Consider the following 22,677-nt stretch of genomic DNA (forward strand, 5'->3'; position numbering starts at 1 on the left):
GCATCCCATTAACCCCACAAACGACAGCTATCGAGCCGCTGGAAGGTCTTTCCAATGGCCGAAGACTACAATTCCCACAATGCAACGGGTGGGTCTGTCCGTTTGCAAGAAAGCAGGTGTTTCCCGCCATGCACCGGATGCCGAAGTGGGTTTTTTTTTTGCGTGACTACATTTCCCAGGATGCTTTGAGGAAGGCGGCAAGTGTCGCAGCTGTGCGGAGCCCACCGCCATGGCCGGCTCGATGGAGTCGTTGCTGCAGCAGCGCCGCTGTCTCTACAAGGGCGGCCGAGCCCTGCCTTGGAAGGAGACCTACCGGCGGGTAGGCTGCCAGGGAGGGGTCGGGGCCCCGCCCCTTTGGAACGCCGAGGGTGCCAACGTTCGGGGGTGGGAGACAATGGGAGCAGGCAGGGATTTAGCTGGGCGGGTTTGCTTGCGAGTAAAGCCCTGCGGTGCCCTGGCCGCGATCCAGGGAGAATGGTGCCTCCCGCTCCCTTCTGCAGGTTTGCTGCGAAGCAGACGAAGGCGAAAGGCCGGGACCCATTCTGCGCATGTCGGAGAATGCACCTTCAATGTGCTTTAGCAGCTGGATTTTCCTGTGCAGAACAGGAAGTGCGTTGAAAGCGCTTTATCCAACAAGTGCAGAACCAGCCCAAGGGTGCCTTACTGGAACGATGCACTTGAGGCCCGGGTCTCTCTGACCATTTATGCACTGGGAACTTCACTGCCCCAGCTCCCATGCAGGAGCACAAATCGGGGGCGGATGAGGTGCACTGGGCCAAATGCTCCCCCGTGTGGGTGCAGGAAGAGGTGGGGCAACCTGCCACGACTAAAACTCCAGCCTGCAGCCCGGCATGAAATCTCCAGTGCCTAAATGGTCTTCCTGAAAGCGCTGGAGGGAAGCCAAACCGGGAGTTTTAGTGAGACAGGATTGTGGCAGAGTCTTTCAGGGGTCGATTGACCGTGTGAGTGACTAGACCAGGCTTGACAGGTCCAGAGAGGTCAGCGAAGTGATGAGGGCGGCTCAGGGTTGTTTAAGTGGACGTGATCTTGACAAGGGCGGATCACGCAAGTTCTGGCCCACTTGCTAAAAATTTTTAAAAGTTGTTTTTGTTGAAGAGGGCAGGGAGTAAAGAAATTCAGATCTCATTTTATGTAAGGTTCTTTGGGAGTTCTAATTCAGCACTTTTCATGTTGTATTCTATCTTTGAAGTGTGTATGGTGGTGTTGTTTTTAGAACAGTGACTTTCGGGTCTGTCCAGGAACATTTTGGGGGGATGCTGTGATTTCTTACCCCTAATAATTGGGTTTTTTGATGCTCTTTCTCAGAGACTGCCATATTTACCCCGAGCAGGCAGAAGGATATTGTTAGCACATGATGACATGTGTTAAATTGGGTGACATGCTAGCCGATGAGCCCAGGAGCATCTGAATGCTGTTATTAGATCCTGTCACAGTATTGGCAGAATATATACAAGGACAGAATTGGCCTCTAGGTTTGTTGGGGGGCTTGTGTGGCTGTTGGGGAGAAGCTGTTTTAAGTTCGGAAAATGCCAGTCAGCAAAGTAAAGCCAGTGAAAAAGAAATATCTTTATCCAGGAGAGACTGTAGGTTGTTGATCAACTCATCAGCAGTCGTTGATGAGTTGTATATGTTGTATGTGACAGTCGGTGATGTTAACTCCTAAAGTCTGACTTGTAGCTGGGTGGCTCTGTTGATCTGCTTCTGTCCTTTACTGGGAAGCCATTGGATCTAGCCTAACCCAATCTTATCAGATCGTGGAAGCTTAGGAGGACCATGCCCGGTTTGCATTTGGATGGGAATCTGCTAGGGAATTCCAGGGTCACTGTACAGAGGCAGACAACAGCAAGCCACCTCTATAAGTTTCGTGCCCTGAAAATCCGATGGGGTTTCTGTGAGATGACTCGGACTTGACAACTCTTTATACGCACACACACAATGTAATACCCCCCCCCCCAAAAAAAACAATGAGTTTTCTCACTCTTCCATGAGAAAAACTCAAAAGCCAGTCATCCTGTATTCAGAGATGTAAAGTTATATGCTGAGAATGTGACCGGTCCAAAGTGACTGCGAGGAAGCTTCCGTGGGAGCGGAACGTGCAAAATTTTTGCTAGTCAGCTCCCCTCCCCCCCCAGTCATAGGGGAATGTCAAGAAAATTATTTCAAGTGCAATTGACTGTTTTTCCTCCACTCCTTGTGTCTTTCTTTTTCTGCAGCGCTGCGTGGAGAGGTTGAAGAACAGCCGGGCCAGGCTCGTGGACCGATACCGCCACACAGGAGAGAATGCCGGTGCTGGGGGAGGAACAAGGAGCTCCCTTCTGGTTCAGGAGGTGATGGAGGTTGAGTGGCAGGCCTTGCAGTCGGTGAACGTGAAACTGCCGTCCCTCTGGAAAAAAGATGCTTCTCTCCACGTTAGTGACATACATTGTATTGCATCTTCCTAGGACCCGCAAGTTGCTTTCCCACATATGTTCAAGCAGCAGGCAGTCTGGGGGGGCGGGGGCAGGTCTCTAAAGTCATCCTATTAAAACCAGAAAGAAAAGCAAATTAAAAACCACTCTGCCACGCGCAGAGATGTATCTGTTTGCTGTTTATCCAGTTTTCTTTTTATAACCCGCTCCACTTCCCCAGTGACTCACACTGATGGTAAAATTCTGTCTTGTTGAATGGGAGGAGAAAGAAGTTCTCTCTGGAGGGGATGCATCCTGGAAAGCCTCTTCCCCGATAACTCCTGGATTAATCTGCTGCTTGCAGAACTGGGCCTCAAACAATTTAAGGAGACAAGCAGAGTATTAGGGCAGCTCATTGGTTCTGTAACGCAGCAAAAGTTGGGAAAATAGGAATGAGACTTCTTTCGAGGAGTGTCCCTTTGAGAATCTTCTGCAGATGCCATGATTTAATGCAAATGTCTGTGAACTCCGGCCACAGCTACTCGGTATAAGCCCTCTGCTTGCAGCCTTTTCCCAGCCTTACAGTCTGAGATTCTTTTCCTGGAAATGGCAAATGCTGAATTTGGCAGCTGAGTTGTGGCTTCCTCTGTGGCTTTTCTCACGTGCGAAGGCCTGACACAGAGTCTGTGCTGCTTGGTTCTAGGTTCTGGAAGACACCGATGAACTAGCAGAGTTGGAAGAAATCCAGAAAGAGCTGATGTTGCAAGGTACTTTTTTAAAAAAAGCAAACTGGTTTTAATTGCAATTTTTAATTACCATCGTAAACCGTCTTGAGCACAAGGCTTTAATCTCTTTTTAAAATTGACGTTCTTTGAGGTCCATCAGGATGCCCATGGATGTAGCCATGGTGACAAGAGGGGAACCACCATAGTCAGAAAAAGAGGCAGCATTGGGGAAGGCCTTGTCCCCTATGCCCCTGTTTATGGGTCAAGAGCAAGTGGTTGGCCATTGCACAAAACTGGATGGTGGACTAGATGGACCACTGGACTGATCCAGCTTGGGACACATCTGGAAGGCTGCAGAAATAAGAGATTTGTGTGCAGTGGAGCACTGCAAAGGAACGGCAGTAGCTGGTGGCACTGCAGCACATGCCAGTGGTGGAAAACATTTCCAATCCCTCGCATGAGACGTTTGGGTTCCAGGCCCTGGACAGTACTTGAGGCATGTTTGAAGAAACTTGGAGCATGTTTGAAGAAACCCTGTTCTCGCATCAGAATGTGAATAGTGGCACTCAGCAAGGGGGGGTGGGGTCAGTGGACTTTGCTATCTGGCAAGCTCACCATAGAGCGCTCCCAATAGCAAATGACGGTGCCTTTCTCCCTTGCAGAACAGCTGGCTATCGAGGAATACGAGCAAAGCCTTCGGTTTGACGAGGAGTGCCTCAATGCGATGCTCGAGGGCTTAGACGCTGAACCCAAAGTGATCTGTCCAGTGTGCCAAAGGTGAGCAGTGCTGCATTTCTTTGCTCAAAGAACTGATAGGGTCTTCATTCATAGTCCACTTGAGTGTGACGGGAAAGCTGCTTGGAAAGGCCAAAGTTCAGTGGCAGGACTGGTCTGATTTGGTCCCAGCAGCTTTTGCTTGGGAAGGCCTGTAGCATTTTAGGGTTTAGCATTTGCTCTGCTTACAGCACGCCCCTGAGATGCAGTCTTTGGCATCTCCAGCTAGAAAGGAGATCTAAGGAAGACCTCTGTGCTGGAGAGCCACTGCCTGGCTTGGGGGCTGTCCCAAGGGTGCTTGTGTGTATGTGGAGGGTCTTTCAAAGGTCTTCAGGGCCTGCCCCCCTCTGTCCTGGGTATGTTCTGTTTTGCACTCATCCTGCTGGAGTTTGCTGCCACTGCTCATATAGACACCAAGTGGTCCTATGCTCCCCACACATTATCTATACCCTGCTTTCCTTCCCAGCGGGGACCCAGCTTACAGAATTCCTCCCTGCTCCGTTTTATCCCTGCAAAAACCCTTTGAGGTAGGCGAGGCGGAGAGAGAGAATAGCCTAAGATCTACCTGCTCCCAAATACTCAAGGTTTATGTGCTACTGCTCGTGCTATGATCTATGTGATAGCAAAACACTACTTAGCTGGAGATGAGCTCTGCTGGTGTTTGAGACCTGCTGGTACTGGGACACAGCTGTGTCATAAAACAGTGTAGAAAACTATTGCAGGGGTGGTGAAACAGTGGCTCTTCAGCTATCCATGGACTACAATTCCCATGAGCCCCTGCCAGCATGGTGCTGGCAGGGGCTCATGGGGAATTGTAGTCCATGGACCTCTGGAGAGCCGCAGTTCAGCCACCCCTGCTCTGTTGAACTGCCAGCCCCTGCTTTACTGCTCATTTTTACAGAATGCTTAGGCCAGAGTTATAAAACGGGTTGAGTTTTCTTTCTGGAAGTCCAGATTCCCAGGCAGTTGCAAGGAGGTGATGCCAGTTGTGGGCCTGCATGTGGTTCTTGGCCATTATTCCTGCTTCCTTCTGATACTTTTGCAATGGGCATTGGAGTGAGCACTGTTCTCACAGCCCTGATCTGTTTCCCAGGAATAACCTCATCGTGCTGAGTCACGTGATCACCTGTACCTGCGGACTGTGCATCGGCTCACAGGTAAATCACTGAAAGTGTTATTTATTGTGTGGTAGCTACTGCTGCTCCCTGGCAAAGTTTCTGGATGGATGAGGCGGACTGGGGCCTTCACAAGGCATCTCCTCCATCCCCTTCTGTTTCTTAGGATAAGCTGGACAGGAAAGTGGAGTGGGCAGCTGTATTGTGCAAAAAACCTTGTCTGTACATTCCTGCCCATCTGCTAACGGTCCTTTCATCCGTTCTGCCCCTGCTGGCCCTTGTTCTTGGATGCCACTAAGGTCTGCTTTCATCTGACGAGGCAGAGCTTTTCCACTTTTTCTACGATAAACATAATTTTAGAAGAGTCTGCTGTGTCTTCCCTTATTACACTTTTCCTCTCAACTAAAGAACACCCCCATCAATTCCTTAGTCTTTTCTTGTTACCGTTTTCCAAAACTTCTCCTGAGCTGGATGTGGTGGTGTGAACGTGGCTAAACCACAAGCTGACCCTTTGGCCTGTTTGACCTAGCTGCTGCACAGCATCTCTAGGGTTGCCTGCCCTGCCCTGGGAAATTCCTGGAGATTTATGGGTGGAATCGAGTTTGGGGAAGCAAAGGAATACAATGGAAATGTGATTGTCACCCTAGGACTTCCATGACTCCACCATACACTGCTATACCACAGACCTTCTAAGTCGCATTTCCTCTGAGGGACCTGGTCTCTGTCACATGCCTTTCCTCTCTACATGACACCTCTCTTTGCAACCTGGGCCCATTCTGCATACTGCACTTTCAATGTACTTTAGAAGTAGATTTTCCTGTTCTGCACAGGAAAATTCAGCTGCAAAAGCATACTGAAAGTGCACTATCCTCTCTGTGCAGAATGAGCTCTGGTCTCCTTGCTGGCGTGCATCCTGCCATTCTGGGCATTGAGCTCCTGTCTTTGTCTCTGTTCCTGCAGCCTCTTCTGACCCCTGGCAAGATAATTCCCAGGCAAACAAAGAGCTGTGTGTTGGAGCAGGGCTGGGGTGAAGAATGACCCGTGGGTGAAACGTCTCTTGTCTTTTGTAGCTGCCCACTTGAATCTGTCTTTTTGCAGCTCTGTTCAAGGAAGGACTTGATTTCATTCCTGCTCCTCTGGGCCCCAGGAATGGTCTTCCCAGGGGTTGGGAGGGTCTGCAGCGAACAGAAAGAATTCAGGAAATCTCTGTGTACCTTCTGTACACAGACGATTGAATACACGTCAATACCTTTAATCTGGGGAAATGTGCAGTTAAAGTATATAAAATGAGTGTGCAGGTGGCTGAAAACTTGTGGAGTGGTGGTGATTCACAGGTGGAGTTATCTGGGTTTCTGTAGGTGGGGGCCATGCATTATATGGACAACAGTATCACAAAGAAATGTGTTAATAGGGGGACTTGGTAATTGAGTAGGTGGTAGCTCTCCTAAACTGCAGGAATTTGATTTTTCCTCAAAGGGGATGACTGAAGAGACCCTTCGATCGCTGCTAGGAGGTGGGGTAATGGAGCATAGTCGGCAGTGCCAGCACCGTCCTGAATTTTCTGTAACTAGCGGGATAAGTGGAGAAACCAGCCTTCTCATGAGCTGTCAGGTAAGCTTCCACTCTGTGAGCTTCCCTGCTGAATAGATGCCCTGGTTCAAACTGGACCTTCTACCCACTGATTCATGGAGGGGATAGATTCCTCTCAATCCTTCCTCTCTCAGTTACCTTTCAATAACACAAGACACCAAAGGAGAATAAGATAGGAGCAGTTTATAAATTTGGGTTTCCTTTTTTTTGCAATGTACTTGTACAGGAGGGAAAGGAGGCATGAGGAGCTGTTTATATTATTTACCAGTTTTTAAAACTAGGACAGTGAATGATCGCTGCGTACAGGTGGCAGTGGCATTTTAGCAGCATCTTCCCTGTATTTAAAAAGAATCCCAATAAGGCTTATTTTTAAAAAGGTGACCAGTGAAAATAAATTATTTGGGCAGTTAAAAAACGGGACATGAGACCATTTTTCTGTAGGATTTTAGAGGTTTCTGTCTCATGTTGCCAATAAGACCCAGGAGGTGGGTGCCCTGAGCTCAGCTTACCTCTACCTCCTTGCTGCTCTTTGTTGTGGTTTGATCTTTGCCTGGTACTCGTGGCTGGAGAGGCAACTGCACCCAACCTCCAGAGCATGGGTACTCAAGGCAGAAATACAGAGACACCAAACTACACATGTAGTCGTCATGCATAGAGTCTACATTAAGCAGAGCAGAACTATAAAGACTGCGTAAGTGGCAGCCCAACTTATTTTTCTTTTCTTTTTTTTAAAGAAACTAATAATTTAGTTTTTCCCTCCTTTCTCTAGATTTGTGATTTCTTGGCAATCATTTTGTAACCTCAGCTTCGCTGGACTGTCTTCTGGGAAAGCTGCAGCTCTGAGAGGCTGACTTTGTACCCCTGAGTTTCACACATTTGGAAGGCATCTTGTATATCTTGTTAATAAATGGGTTCTCAATGCACATATTGTACATAACTGCAAAGAGTATTCTTTACTGCTCTAGTTTGTATTTTAATTGAAATTGAATTGTGTTGCTTTGTTCTCACTGCCTTGCTAAATAAAAAAATCACCTCTGAAACATTAAAGAGGTCATGCATGAAGTCAACTGTATTTGTTGTGGACACAGAAGTTCCAGGATATGGACTAGGATATGGTTCATTATTTTCATCTTATGCCAAAAAAGTATTAACTGGTACAAAACAAAGCATTCTGTTGGTATTTGTTCCCCACTCCTAAATCATATAAACAAAATTTTTCTCACAGTGGACTGAGACTTGCTCTTGAAGGGCTGAAACTCATTTTGAATATTTGTTACACATTTATTACAAGGATACATTGCCTCTGTGGATTCATTGTCAGTCAAAATACTGCTCTAGATCTCCAGATCACTGAAGCTAGGTTACAGCCTTGTTCATGCAAAAGCTATAATTCCTGATCAGAGCACAGTCTTCTAATTTAAAACTATGTAGAAGAAGACCTTAAAATTTGCTAAGGATAGTCCATGGGCATCTTAGTAGTAAAGCACATGCTTTGCATGCAGGTCCCAACCCACCATGTTAAAATGCATTTGAAGGGGAAAGACCCTGGCCTGAGAGAACCTAGAGAGCTTCTGCCCATTGGAGCCAAGAACATAGGCCTGGATAAGTCAGTGAACTGACTTTGTAGAAAGCAGCTTTTTAGACACCTGTCATAGTCCTTGTATAGCTCAGAATGTGGCCAGTAGACCTATGATGGAACAGTGGCATGTTTTTAATTATGTTTTAGCTGCAATTACATATTCTGAAATGCAGGTCAAATCTAGAACTGACAGATGACTCTTCTAGGTCTGTTTTTTTCCTGAAACTAAAAAGGTCATGTGAGACAACCTACTAATTGATAATTAACACTAGGAACAGAATGGAAGTTCTAAGACTGTCATACACAATTGCTGCTGAAGAGATCAGTCTTTCAGTACTTGTTTTTGGTACACTTTCAAATGTATTATTTGAGGGTAAACAAAAGGCTTATTAGCTTAATGGCAAACCTATTCTGTTTTAGGGCTTTCTAGGCACAATCACTTCTTGTTCAACTTCTTGCTTTTGTCTTCAACTTCCTGCATCACAGTTTGCAATTTGGCTGCATTCCCCTTCAAGAAATCAAAACTTTCTTTGAGGTTGCTAGTCCCATGTTCTCGGCATACGTTGTTGAGGCCATCAAACCACTGACAGATCCTTTCGAGGTGTTCCTGGGTGGCTTTTTGCTCTTCCAGCTCTGCTTTCAGAGCCTGCTGGGCAGATACTTCAGTCTTAATGAGATGCTCCATGTGCTGGATCTCCTCCTGGAGCTCCTGAAACTCACTTTCAGTGTAGCGATATTGATCCTGGCATTTGTCTTCGGGGAGCAAAACATTTTCTGGGATAGTTAGCACCACCTGTAGCAGCAGTTGTTCCATTTTGCCAAATAGCTGGTCAAAGTGGTTCCTCATATAGGCAAGGAATTTCTCACTGCATCGACGGATCGAAGACGATGTGAGCTTAGCATACCGCATGCTCTCCAGTTTCTTCAGGATCACCTCTTCTATTACCAGCATCATGTGAAAGAGATGGTCTTGGAACGCAAAGTACATACGCATCATGCACGTCTGAGGGGTGAAGCCAAAAAACTGGGTCTCGTAGAGCATGACTTTTTCTGACATCTTGACAAGTGAATGTACACACCATGTAAAAATCTGTAAACAAACAAAAAGTCTGAGGCAGCTTTGACTAAGCCTACCAAGATTTACTTCCTATGTGGCTCTTTCTGTCCTCACTGAGTCATGTGATCCATTGCCCCACTTATGTTGCCAAGCTCCAGATGAGTCCTGGTACTCTCCTGGATTTATACCTGATCTCCAAACTACAGAGAGTGCAGAAAAGAAGGTAACGGCATCAATCAGAACCTGGGCTTTCTCTGCCCTGACACCAGCCTGGCTGAACACTCTCCTGAGTGATAGCAGAGCCCTGTGGTACTTAAAGCAGTTTTGTAGGGCCTGCAAGAGAGAGTTGTTCAACCAGGCTTATTTTCGAGGCCCATAAAACATCAGTCCTATCGGCCTTCCTATGCACATATGGATACTACAGCAATAACATCTAGCTGCCATAGAGAGACATCATTTTAGCATTTTATTCCCCCACACACATGAGAAAGGGAGGATTGCTCCTAGGCTTTCAAATAACAGTAATGTGTACATGTTGGTTTGATTTATTTAGGGATTTCTAAACCACCCCTCTCCCAAAATTGGCCTTAATTGAATTAACTGAACTGAATTACATTATTATGTTTTAACAGAATGTATTCTAATGTTGTAAGCCATCCTGAGTCCTCAGAAGAGTGGTTTAGAAACTTAATAAATCAATAAATAGAAATGTCTGCTATGGAAGCATCTAGAGCAAACTTTTGACTGTGGAGGGGCCCCTGCAATACATTTTCAGGCTTTGAGGACCTCGGGAAGTGATGTCAGCTGGCCATGGCTCCCTGCCACGCCCCTCGGAAGTGACACATCACCAGAGGTGACATCACCACCCACAACCTCCTTTCACTCCCTCCCTCTCCTGTAAGGTGGAAAGAAAAGCAGGAAATGAGAAGGGGGCTTGAACCACAACCAACTCTCTCCCCTTTGATTTTTATACCCATGACCTAGTCATCGAGCCCTTAGCTTGTGACGAAGTCCGTTAAGGTAGGTGGGGAAAGGCCGCGGACCTGGTGGGGAATCCCTGGTCTAGAGCATTGTACCTTGCTCAAGTTCTTCCACTCGCAACCCTCCCGGAATCCCCTAACCAGGAGTTGGCAACCCTACCTCCCACCTCCTATATGGGGCGGTTACACACAAGGCAGCTTTTTGAAAATATAGTATGTCGTTTTTACCTTAGACCCGGCTTCTCTTTCCCGAGCAGAAAGCCTTCAACCACCGCCCAACGGACTTCTCCCCTTTCCCGCCATATTCAAACGTTTCCTCTTCCGCTCCGAAGACTTAGCCCCGCCCTTTCTCCCTCGGAACCATAGACAAAACCAGAGTGACGGTCCGCCTTTTAACTTCCGCTCGGGCGTCACCGCCCAGCCACTACTCCGAGGCCGCTCTGGCAACTAAATCTCTATGACGGGCTTCGGAAGGCGCCCTATGAGTCTCTAGCCTCGTCCCCCTCCGCTATGTTCCTACAACAGTGTCCGATTGGACGCGGGAAGGCGGCGGGCGGTGCTCATTGGATGAGCTGAGCCTAGAGGCGGGAGGCGCGTGCCGCCGATTGGCTGCCCGTCCGGCCACTAGATGTGTTCGTATTGGCTGACGCTGCGGTGACGCAATAAGGTGGGAGAGGAGCCTCGGCGACGGCGCCAGGATGGCGTACCGCACCTTCCGCCAGGAGTACCTTCATATGCCTGTGGTCACCCGGGCCTACACGACCGCCTGTGTCCTCACCACCGCCGCCGTGGTGAGTGAGGGGAGAAAGGGGGCTAGCTTCTGCCCCCTGGTTGAGAGGGCCAATTTGCATATATTTGCATGTGTCCACCTATTGGCCTTTCACCAGGGCGGGGCTAGTTTGCCTGGGACACTCCCTTGTGCTGGGACAGGCTTTGGGGAGGGGACTAATTAATATATGTTTACATCATGCAGGTCTTATAGGATCTCCCCCCCCCTCGGGTCCCTCCATGCCATGTTTTGGGTGGAAAGACTAATTTGCATGTATTAGTTTAGATTTGCATAATGCCTCCCTTGTCAGGCTCTAAGTAGGAATTTGATCTTTCGATCCATAATCTTCATTTGTTCTTTCCAGCCTTCCAGGTCTTGTTGTGAATGTGCACGTCTGTCTTAATATAGCTCTGCTGAAATATTGTAGTGGGGGTCGGGACTGCTGTGGGCTCATTTTGATTTCTTTTTCCTTTCTATAAGTCACCTCTCTGCCGAGGCAAGCGGAGTGACTTACAGTGATCATTCCAGTACAGAAGGGGTGTGTGCGTGCATATCCCTATATTTGGCTGCAGTTCTCCTTCCCTTTTGCCGCTCCCTTACAGGCTAGTACAATCACTGATCAATTTTAGCTAGCTTGAGTGTGTCACATGGAATCATAAAGTTGGAAGGCCATCTAATCCAACCCCCTGACATCCCTGTAGAAATAAACTTGCGCTGAATGTGAATAAACATACAGTATTATTATGTTTCCGATTATATCTCACAACATATTTGTATATATTATCTCCAGAATCTTTACAACACCCTTTTTAGTTATGCCAGTGTTCTATAATAATAGTGGAGAACAGAGAGGGATGCTAGATAGTGGTTTGCCAAAAGCCTCCTGGTAAGTTCATGGCAGGGGAGAAGTTTTGAACAATTAACTTCCTGCATTCACAGTTTGTAGTCACTGTGCCTTGATGCCTCTCTATTGCTAATGTGGTGAGGTTATAGATTTTTAGTTATATCCTCTTTTTAAAAAATAAAACCTTGAATTGGATCCCACTTTATTCACTGAAACTTATTCCTAAGCAAATGCAAATATGATTGCAGTCTCTAACAATACTGTTGTATGTATGGTTATTAAGAAATTAAGTCACAGTATATGTTTTTGGACTGCTGCCTGACAGCTCAGTTTTAAATAGAGTTACACACCTGTGAGCATGTAGAAGTTAGTGGGTTTAGAAGGATGTAACTCAATTTAGGTTTGTGTAGTTGGTCTAACACAGCATTGTCCACTCTCCTTAGCAAGAGATAAATCACCCAGAGCTGCAAAGAAATGGGCGGTATAGAAATCTAAATAAATAAATATTCATGGTCTTCTTGCCAGCCAGGATGTCTGAGGCCATTTGAACTGGAGATGCCATGATTTTAATCGGAAGTCCTGACATACGCTTTCATTTTGATTTGCCGTAATCTGCTAGTATCCAGTTAAATAGCTAAACTCACTGAGGGACTTTAGGCAAGCCCCAGATGAATGCGGATAAATTAGATGTGGATGTCTTTCTACTTCCCATATTCCAGAAAGGTAACCTGGTTTCTTCTCAGAGCATGGATGTTAGAATTAGCCTATTAATAAGAATACCTATCACTGCGGTTGTGCTTATTTGATGTACACATTGAGGTTAGCATAGACCAATCAGAGATTCATGGCCATTTGAGTCCACTGCTGTTGTTTTCTTTGTGTGCATTCACAGGTATGTAGTGCATAATTACATGTGTATACAGGCTGATAAGCAAGGATACCCTTTAATGAGGTAACCGGGTGGGAGCTAGTCTGTCAAGCCATATGTCCTAAGAACTATATTGTTAAGATGTAAATATGCAAAACGTATAGATCTAAGAGGCAAAGCTGGTTTCTATTAGTTTGTAGAGAGCTCCTTGGTTCAGAGGATCAGTCCTAGCAGTACGCTCAGAATTTGAGCATCACTCCGGTGCCATACCTTGACTTCCTTTTGTATGCTCATCTCTTTCAGCAATTAGAATTAATCACACCATTTCAGCTATACTTCAACCCAGAATTAATATTTAAACACTATCAAGTAAGTGCCTGTCTTTTTGGTAAGTCATTGCTTCTTAAAGAGTGTTGTGTAAACTCAGCTTGCTCAACAGGAGGTTGCTGTTGTTTTCAACAGGTGGGAACAAAAAAGTAGCTCCGTAGACAGGAGTAGTTTTGGAATCGCTGCCGATGGCAGTGGTGTGACTGCAGGTGGGAGCTCAGCAGGCATGCTGTATACACCGCACATTGTGATTGGCTACCTGTTATTATCAATGGGGTTGACTGTCATCAGTGTGCAGATGAACCCCAGCTATGTATATCTGTATCCCAATCTCCTTACGATGCAATACAGGCCTTGGCTGCATGCTACTGGTTAAATGGTTAAGAGTGAATGAACTGAAACCAGATCCTGGAAAGACACAAGTAATGCTGGTGAGGAAAATGCAGGTCATGATAGACATTGTTTTCCACTTTTGATGGGGTTTGGCTGATTCAGTTAAGAGCCCTGGGGAAAGCAAGTTAAATGAAGTTGCCAAAAAAGGCTTTCTTCCAACTTTGCTTGGTTCAAAATCTGGCCACTTTCCTTGAGACAGCTCATTTGGCCAGCTCATTTGGCCATCTGGATCCATGCCTTCATGGCATTTATTTATTTATTTATTTATTTATTTATTTATTTATTTATTTATTTATTTATTTATTTATTTATTTATTTATTTAGATTTATATACCGCCCTCCCCGAAGGCTCAGGGCGGTTTACATTAAAACTTGTGCTCTCATACTTGTTTCTTCTCCTGTGCCCTGCCACGGCAGCTTTGCTCACCTGAGCAGTACCTTCTGCAAGTCAACCTGCAAATGGGCAAAGTCAACAACTGCCCCTACAGGTGCCTACTGTACTACGGCCCTCACCTTGTGGAAAAGGCCAGCCTGAGGACCACAAGCTATTCAAAACTGATAGATTTCAAGCAGGCAGTCGTGTTGGTCTCAAGTAGCAGAACAAAGTTAGTGTCTGGAGGCCCCTTTAAGACCAGCAAAGTTCTATTCAAGGTGTAAGCTTTTGGGCAAACCACCCCGTATTGAGTCTGCCAAGAAAACGCTAGAGGGCGTCACCCCAAGGGTCAGACATGACCCGGTGCTTGCACAGGGGATACCTTTACCTTTTTAAGCTTTTGTGTATGTGCATGCTTCCTCAGACACAATGAAATGGGAATGGCCAGTTCCTCATCATCATCAATATTATTATTAATTTGATTTCTATACCACCCTCCCAGCAAACTGGTTTACAACATGTAAACATAAGAACACTAATTTAAAACATACAGTAAAATAAGATTTTAACTACAATTAAATTGTACAAACCATGTCAACATCAGCCATATTTTTATTATATTGCTCAACTCTCTTAGAACTAGATTGCAGTCCGGAAGTGGTGTTGATAAGGGGGGCCCAGTAAATGTTATCTGATTCACTGTTATCTGATTCACTAGCCCCAACCAAAAGCCTGTTTTACAGGCCCTTCGGAACTGCACTAGTTCCGTCAGGGCCTGGAAAGGGGGTAAATTAGCAGTAAATTAGTAAAGAGTATAATGAAGAGGCCAAAACAGCAATAACCTGCTTAGCATATAACATATAGCATACACTATATGTTTTGGTTCAGTTCCCGGGTGGGGGACACAGTGAAGGAAACCAATATGTAAAAACCGAGGATAAATGGGCAGATGCATTCAACTGGGACTATCACCACATGGTTCGATTCCCACCGAAAATGAACCCAAACAAGGAAGGCAGAGTCCAGTGGCACCTTTAAGACCAACAAAGATTTATTCAAGGCGTGAGCTTTCGAGTGCAAGCACTCCTTGCTCTCTTTAGCTGATAAGGAAGCACTTGTGTTAAAAGGTATCAAAAAATTTAAAATCTTCAGCCTGACCAATCAAGCCAATCTAAGTGCTCTTGCATCAACAAATCACTGAAAAATTGCAGACACTGTTTTTCGCATGTTGTCAAAAGTAGTGGCTATTTCTTTAGCTCTGCATACCTTATGTTTCTTCCCAGTGAAAACTGCCAACATAATATTGTTCTTCCCTCCTCCATTTTATCCTCCCAACTTCCTTGTGAAGTGGTTTAGGCCAAGAGAAAGTGACTGGCCCAAGGTCAACCAGCGAGCTTCAGTGGCAGCACGGAGATTCAAAGCTGGGTCTCCCAAGCTCCTAGTCCAGCACTCTTAACCACTGCACCACACTGGACTGTGCTTAATGCCTGAAAAGAGAGGCGCTAGCTCTCAGGTTTGTGTGCAGGCTGTAGCATCTTATCTTAGAAGAAACCCTACTTTTTAAATGAAAAGACTCACTGTGGCTCGGTCAGAAAGATGACACTTATGTGCATGCTCAGTGGCACTGTCAGGCCCGTTTAAAGAAACGGGCATATTAAACGGATAAATCTAGACCAAGATCAACTGTGCCTGTAAGAAAGATGTTTTTTCCCCTTATACTGCTGCTTTCAGATTTCTTGAGAAGTCAAGAGGAAAGCTTGCCACGTTGTTAGGAGGAGGGGAAAACAATCCCCTTTTAAATATGATGTTGTTTGTTTAAACTGATTTAAGATTTCTTCTAGCCGTGAGCTTAACAATAATCAAATTCTTAACTTCTGCCACCTGTTTTGTCTTCCAGGTATGGAGGCTGATCACCAACTTCCTTTTCTTCGGACCAGTTGGATTTAATTTTTTATTTAATATGATATTTTTGTATCCTTTTTGTCGAAGCTCCGTTTAAATCCCGTCCTCCTTTCCTCCGTTTGATGCTCACGACCACCCTGTGAGGTAGAGTTAAGTCTGAGTATGAAGCTGGCTCAAAATCACTCAACCAGCTTCCGTGGCAGAGCAAGGAGTCCAACCTGGGTCTCCCAATTTCTATGATGACATAACACTTGTCTCTTGTTCAGTAATACAAGGAGCTTCCCATGGTTCCTCCCCTCACCCTTCAGTCCATAATTGCCCACTTTGGGAGAAGGAAGAAGAGTTGGTTCTTATATGCTGCGTTTTCTCTACCCAGAGGAGTCTCAAAGCGACTTACAATTGCCTTCCCCTTCCTCTCCCCACAACAGACACCCTGTGAGGGGGGTGAGGCGGAGAGAGCCCTGATATTCCTGCTCGGTCAGAACAGCTTTATCAGTGCTGTGGGGAGCCCAAGGTCACCCAGCTGGCTGCATGTGAAAGAGCAGTGGGGAATCAAACCTGGCTCGCCACATTAGAAGACAGCACTCCGAATCACTAACCAAGTAAACATAACGAATTCATACCCAGGGATCAGAATCCAGGTAAATCCTGTTTTAAAGGGCATGAATGGAGATCCCGAAGTCTCATCGGTCCACTTTCCGTTGAACATAATGACACATTCTGCAGTCATCGACATATGATCAGAGATACCTCCACTTGCTGGCTTAACTTTCATATGAAACATCTCTCCCCCCCCACCGGTTATATGAAACCTTTAAATAAAGATCCTTGAGACCCAACATGGAGCCTCTGGGTTCATCTGGCATTGAGAAGTTTCCTGACCTTTAAACCTCAGATACCGCTACTGTCGAATGCTGGAGGAAGGATCATTCCGCGGTCGGACAGCAGACTTCGTATTTATGTTCTTTTTCGGTGGCCTGCTAATGACTGTATCCTTGTCCCGTTCCGGCCGAAAGCTAGGAATCGCCACCAGACTGGAGAAATCGCTTGGAGATTTCAATAGTTGAAGGCTTTCCATGGCCAGAGTCAACCGGCTGGTGTGGGTATTCCAGGCTGTGTGGCTGTGGTCCGGGAGTTTTAGTCCTGACATTTTGCCAGGAACTGTTGTTGGTGTCTTCAGAGGTAGGTCATGGCAAGATGGGAATCTTTCCACGCCACGGAGATTTCCATCTTGCCATGTCCTACCTATGAAGACACCAGCCACAGTTACTGGACTAAAACTACCAGACCGCAGCTACACGGCTGAAAATACTATCATTTTGAGTTTCCATTCTTTTTTATTTCTCTTTTAAATGGTGTCCCAAGAAACCTCAGGGTATCTTAGAGGGATAACCTTAGAGGGACAAGATTCCCTGTATCCTAAAATCACGTGCAATTGCAGAAGACTTCTGGCCGTTTTTGCAGGTTCTGTTTTCAGCTGACGCAGGCCACCCCAAGCTCCAGCAGGTCTGCACTTTGCCTTAAAATCAAATGCTTCTACAGGAAGGGTAGAACTAGCAGTGTGATTGCCTGATTAGATAGGATGCTCTGCGAGGGGGTCTTCCGAGCCTTGTTAAAAGCTGCATGATAGTCATGGGGGAGGACCGCATTTAGATCCACCTATCCATGAATAGAATGGAACAGATAGAATCATAGAGTTGGAGGAGGCCAGACAGGCCATCTAGTCCAACCTCCTGCTCAGTGCAGCCTTGATTGTCAACTTGGTTTTCTTAGGGCAGAGGAAGAGAAGGCGATCGTAATCCGCTTTGAAGATTACTTCTGGTGGTGAAAAGCGGGGTATAAAAACCAACGCTTTTTCGTCTCCTCCTGAAGTCAGAAAGTTACAAATATGGAATGAGAAGGCAAGAACTCCGCTAGATCAAGCCAGCAATGTGATTAGCATCTCGATTAGTCTTTGGGGGGGAGGGGCCAAGGCTCTCTGATAGAGCATCTGCTTGGTGTGCAGAAGGCATCTCAGGGTCAGTCCCTGGCATCCCTAGCTAGGAGGCTCCGGCAGTATGCAATGCGAAAAACTTCTGAGACCCTGGAAAGCGGCTGACAGAGTAAACAATACTGAAGACAGAGCAAAGGTCTGACAATAGAAAGCAGCTTTGCCTGTTCCTCTGGCTTCTCACTGTAGCCAAATCAATGCCTCTGTGAAGGCCACAAGCATAGCACAGAGGCAGCAGCCCTCCCCAATCCCCCTCCCTATAACCAATTTTCACTGACATAGTGTCAGACCTCGGGATTCCATTTCTCTATCAAGGCTGGTAGCAACTCACAGGCCATTAATTTGTCTAGCTCCTTTTGTAGGCCATGGGCAAGCACCACAGCTTGCACTGACGAATTCTCTACGTTCATGATATGCTGCAGAAAGAAGCCCTTTGGGACTACTCTATAGGAACAGCATTTTCAGAATTTCATTAGGTCTTCCATAAGTACCAAAACCTTATCCTGGATTTAGGAGGCTGTCCCCTTCTGAGCCAATACGGAAGGATTTTGAGGACAGAAAATAAGAGCAGGCAAGCAGCTCTGACCCATAATTTGTTCTTTCATTTGTTCAAAAACACCAACCATAATTCAGTTTCAAAAAAACTGAATTTCAAAAAACCGGTTATCAGAAACTGGCTTTGCATGACTGGAGCCCTTCTAGTTTAGGTTAGGATTCTGTGATGATAGGAAGGGGATAGAAGAGGGTTCCCCTAGATTGGGGAGGGTTCCCCTAGATGTCCATGGACTACAATTGTCATGGGAACTGTAGTCCATGGACATCTGGAGAGCCACAGTTTGGCCACTCCCTGCCTTAGGGTATTACAAATCTTGCTCACTGGCTTTTATTTGGGGAATTCAGATTATAAAAGTGCAATGGGGCTTCCTCAGTGCTCTCCGGAGCAGCAGGATAATTCTTCTTCCTTCCTGTTATAGTTAACACTTTACTTTTTTCAGTTGTTAGTTGCGTTATGGATCCCCATGGATTATTTCTTTGAATAAATAGACAGTGCTTGAGGCTGGACCAGTTCGTTCCTCTCTGCGAAGACGTTGCTAAACAATTTTTCTTTGACTGCTTCTCGACCAGATATTTGGCTTGTTTGTCAACTTGGTTTTCTTAGGGCAGGCATTCACAATAATGCTGGTGTACGTCTGGAGCCGCCGGAACCCTTTTGTCCGCATGAATTTCTTTGGGCTCCTCATCTTCCAGGCCCCGTTTCTTCCTTGGATTCTCATGGGGTTTTCGCTCTTGTTGGGCAACTCTATTATCGTGGATCTCCTGGGTAAGCCAACGAGGATCACCGTGGCCTTCATGAGACCCCCGGAATTCTTTTGCTTAAAAAGTTTATTTTTATTTAATCCGTTTATACCCCACCGTCCTCCCTAAAGAGGCTCACATCTTTCTCCTCTCCTCCAGTTTGCCCTCACAAAAACCCCGTGAGGTAGGTTCAGCTTAGTGTATGTGGCTGGTCTAAGGTCACCCAGCCAGCTTCCGTGGCCAAGTCTAATTCGAGCCTAGATCTCCCAGATCCTGACCTCTGCACCACATTGGCAGACTAGATGGACAGCTGGCCCTTGCCAAGCCTGGATTAGTTTTCCGCCCTGCGCTGTGGTAGAAGGTGCCCTGCTAAATTCACTGGAGGGTGGTTTCTATATCTTCTGCTGCAGAGCTGAGAGAGCGGCAGGAAACAAAATCCAAAGATGTTCTTCATCCCATGTGGCCCATGGCAGAAGCATGAGATCTGCAACAGCAGCTATCGTAGCTTTGTATGAATTCTTGCGTACATTTGCTGAGCACCGCTCACTGCTGTTTTTGTTCCTCTCCTTTTTAAAAAAAATGCATCCATGGCAGTGCTTTGGGTAGAAATGTCAATGGCTGTGTATCACCTTAAAAAGGTCTCTCTTCCCCTCCCCTTGGGCTTTAGGTATTGCCGTTGGCCATATATATTTCTTCTTAGAAGATGTTTTCCCCAATCAGCCTGGTGGAGGACGGCTGCTCAAAACACCATCCATTTTGTAAGTATCTTCCTGTTGGGGAGGGGCTGCCCAAGACTGTTCAGAGGTACAAATGTTGACCGTGTTGTTCACTTGTTATTGGAACCAAGTAAGAAGCATGGCACTTTGCAGCTTAACAGCCAAAAAGGACTAGAATGTTCAATAGTATATATATAAAGCATGGCCTCTTACTGCTACATCAGAGGTCTTCTATTGGAAAGAAGACCTGCTAAGGACATAAGAGAAGCCATGTTGGAGGAGGCCAATGATCAATGTATTACTCTGTGTCATACACTGGCCAATATCTCACTGCCCTCGGGAGGTTCACCAATAGCACCAGAACTCGAGAATTCCTCCCACTGTTGCTCCCCAAGTACCAAAAACACAGAGCATCACTGTCCCAGTATTCCATCTAAGAGCCACTAATAGACCTCTGCACCATGTTTCTTCAAGCCCCTCTTCAAGCTGTCTATGCTTGTAACAGTCACCACTTCCTGCGGCAGTGAATTCCACATGTTCATTACTTCCTTCTCTCTGTTCTAAGCCTACTTTTTATTAATTTCATTGAGTGCCCACAAGATCTTGCATTATAAAAAAGGGAGAAAGGTATTTTCTCTCCTCTGTCCCATGCATAATTTGGTAAACTTCTTATAATGTCACGCTGCAGCCATCGTTTCTCCAAGTTAAAGGGAAGGTGTCCCACCCCCTTAATCATTTCAGTTGCTCTTTTCTGTACCTTTTCCCATGCTATAGCACCTTTTTGGAGGTGCGGTGACCAGAACTGTACATGGTATTCTAAACTCCTGCTGGGAATCCTAGAAAATCAGATAACTAGGCCAGCAGTTAGATTCTATTCATTGTAAAACAAGGATAGACAGATGGGAAGAAGAGTTGGTTTTAATATCCCTCTTTTCACTGCCCGAAGGAGTCTCAACGTAGCTTACACTCAACTTCGCTTCTTTTCCCTCCAAAACATACTCTGTGAGGTAGGTGGGGCTGAGAGAGCTCTATGAGAAACTGCGGTGAGAACAGTTCTAACAGGACTGGGACTGCGTGAGGAGGAGCAGGCAATCAAATCCAGCTCCCCAGATTAGAAGCTTCCACTCCGAACAACCACACTGAGCCGGGAGGAGTGCAACTTTTCTGGAAAGGGATTAAAAGGCTTAAATCAGACAAAAAAGTGAGATTTAAAACATTGCTGATAAAAATTCTATCCAGGAATGTGACTGTTCACGGTTCTATGTATTTTGTGTATTCTAAAATGTTGGAATGGCCCTGAGCCGGCTTGCTGGGAAGGGCAGTGTATAAATCTCAAAATAAAGTTTCCTCTCTCTCTCTGAACATCCCTGCCTTAAAATAATGTTTGTTTCCTAGGAAAATAATATTTGACTCACCCGAAGACGACCCCAATTACAATCCTCTGCCTGAAGAACGGCCGGGCGGCTTTGACTGGGGAGAAGGTCAGCGCCTTGGAGGCTGAACCAAGAAAGCCTTACAGAGGACCAGATTCTTCTGGGAAGGGACTAAGCTAGAGTACCACGCTGGAGACCCTTGTGACAGGAACAGAAGTTTTCTGAAGGCTTTTCTGATCTGAGCATATAAGCACTTTTTTAAGTTGAACAACAACAAAAAAGTGTTCTTGTCGTAAGACATTTGTCTTCACACTCATACTTCCAGGGGCTTTTGCTGCATTGGCTGGTTCCAGACTGAACGATCTAAAGAGAGCCAAGGATAACTGCAAACGCACCTTCTTGTCAACCCCCAGGTTAACGAGATCATCAGTACTTTGTGTAACAAATGATATTTCTAAGATTTTTCTCCCCCCAAAAATGTATTTGATACAAGAGACTGAATGGAAAACTTCATGAGGGAATAAATTTTTTTATAGATTCATACCCTGCAAGATTGATCGGTTTTTTCTTTTTTAACTTTGGGGTGGAGGGGGGGGAATACTTCCAAAATGAAACAGCACTGAAGAGCTGGTTAAGTTCTGAGGACAATTTGCGCTGATCCTGGCATGCTTATGGTTAATACTTTTTTTTTTTGGGGGGGGGGTTGAGTGTTGAGGTTTAGTGCGAAATCTCATTATGAACTTTTCAAACTCTGAGGGACTGGAACGGGTTAGGTTATTGCACATGATGAATTATGAGGAAGGTCAAAAATTCTCATTTCTTTTTCATTCTTTCCATAATGTCATTTCTGACTTATGGCCCCATGGGGTTTTCAAAACATGAGGCATTCGGAGGTGGTTTGTAATTGCCTGCCTCCGCCTTGTAACCCTGTGATTCCTTGGGAAAGGCTTATAGTACAATAGAACTGTTAACAATAAATGTTAGTTTTTAAGGTGCCACTGGACTTTTGTTTTGATTCGGTAGACTAACAAGACCAGTCAGGAATTATTGGCAACAGGACCTGAGGTATGTGAAAGGCCATTAAGTCAGCTTGGTATAGTGGTTAGGAGCGTGGACTTCTAATCTGGCAAGCCAGGTTTGATTCCCCACTCCTCCTCCTCCACATGCAGCCAGCTGGGTGACCTTGGGCTCGCCAGGGCACTGATATAGCTGTTCTGACCAAGCACTAATATCAGGGCTTTCTTGGAAAGGTGTCTGTTGTGGGAAGCAGAAAGGGAAGGCGGTTGTAAGCCACTTTGAGACTCCTGCTGGTAGAGAAAAGCAGCATATAAGAACCAACTCTTTTTGCAAATACTAACTGCTTAGCTCCCAAAACTGGATTAGTTTAGACTTTCCAGGTTATGTCACAGGCAACACACAGAGCAGCAATGAAACAGACAGCAGCTCTGCGGGGTCATGCCAGGCATGGAGGGCATCACCCCCCCCCACCGCTACAATCCCAAGCAATGCCTCTATGCAGCTGCTGTGTTTATTAAAACGGCCCACAGCTTGTTTCTAAGCAATACGTCTAAGCAATAAATACAATGTTTGCTATTGCC

General features: G+C 45.8%; 3 protein-coding genes across 5 annotated transcripts; 2 read left to right on the forward strand and 1 right to left on the reverse strand.

The window, feature by feature from the left end:
- Positions 1–159: 159 nt before the first annotated feature.
- Positions 160–7,535, forward strand: RPAIN (RPA interacting protein). Its single transcript, XM_077311051.1, has 7 exons — positions 160–319; positions 2,235–2,429; positions 3,112–3,175; positions 3,796–3,910; positions 5,001–5,064; positions 6,499–6,633; positions 7,382–7,535. The coding sequence occupies exons 1-7, from the start codon at positions 230–232 to the stop codon at positions 7,409–7,411; spliced, it is 693 nt and encodes a 230-aa protein (XP_077167166.1). The 5' UTR covers positions 160–229; the 3' UTR covers positions 7,412–7,535.
- A 119-nt stretch (positions 7,536–7,654) lies between these two features.
- Positions 7,655–10,731, reverse strand: MIS12 (MIS12 kinetochore complex component). The gene is made up of 2 exons (XM_077311052.1): positions 10,457–10,731; positions 7,655–9,281 (listed from the first exon to the last, which is right to left on the reverse strand). The coding sequence occupies exon 2, from the start codon at positions 9,246–9,248 to the stop codon at positions 8,628–8,630; it is 621 nt and encodes a 206-aa protein (XP_077167167.1). The 5' UTR covers positions 9,249–9,281; positions 10,457–10,731; the 3' UTR covers positions 7,655–8,627.
- Positions 10,732–10,861: 130 nt separating this feature from the next.
- Positions 10,862–21,620, forward strand: DERL2 (derlin 2). 3 transcript variants are annotated; one of them, XM_077311048.1, is made up of 7 exons: positions 10,862–11,019; positions 13,013–13,078; positions 15,700–15,773; positions 16,600–16,693; positions 18,820–19,015; positions 19,658–19,748; positions 21,102–21,620. In XM_077311048.1, the coding sequence occupies exons 1-7, from the start codon at positions 10,927–10,929 to the stop codon at positions 21,205–21,207; spliced, it is 720 nt and encodes a 239-aa protein (XP_077167163.1). In that variant the 5' UTR covers positions 10,862–10,926; the 3' UTR covers positions 21,208–21,620. The 3 variants fall into 3 exon arrangements, with proteins under 3 accessions (XP_077167163.1, XP_077167164.1, XP_077167165.1); XM_077311049.1 differs by lacking the exon at positions 13,013–13,078 and having other exon boundaries at positions 10,875–11,019; XM_077311050.1 differs by lacking the exons at positions 10,862–11,019; positions 13,013–13,078 and adding an exon at positions 15,248–15,315.
- The last annotated feature ends 1,057 nt before the right edge of the window (positions 21,621–22,677 follow it).

Source organism: Paroedura picta, chromosome 15 (genome assembly GCF_049243985.1).
Source record: "Paroedura picta isolate Pp20150507F chromosome 15, Ppicta_v3.0, whole genome shotgun sequence".
NCBI classification, from domain to species: Eukaryota; Metazoa; Chordata; class Lepidosauria; order Squamata; family Gekkonidae; genus Paroedura; species Paroedura picta.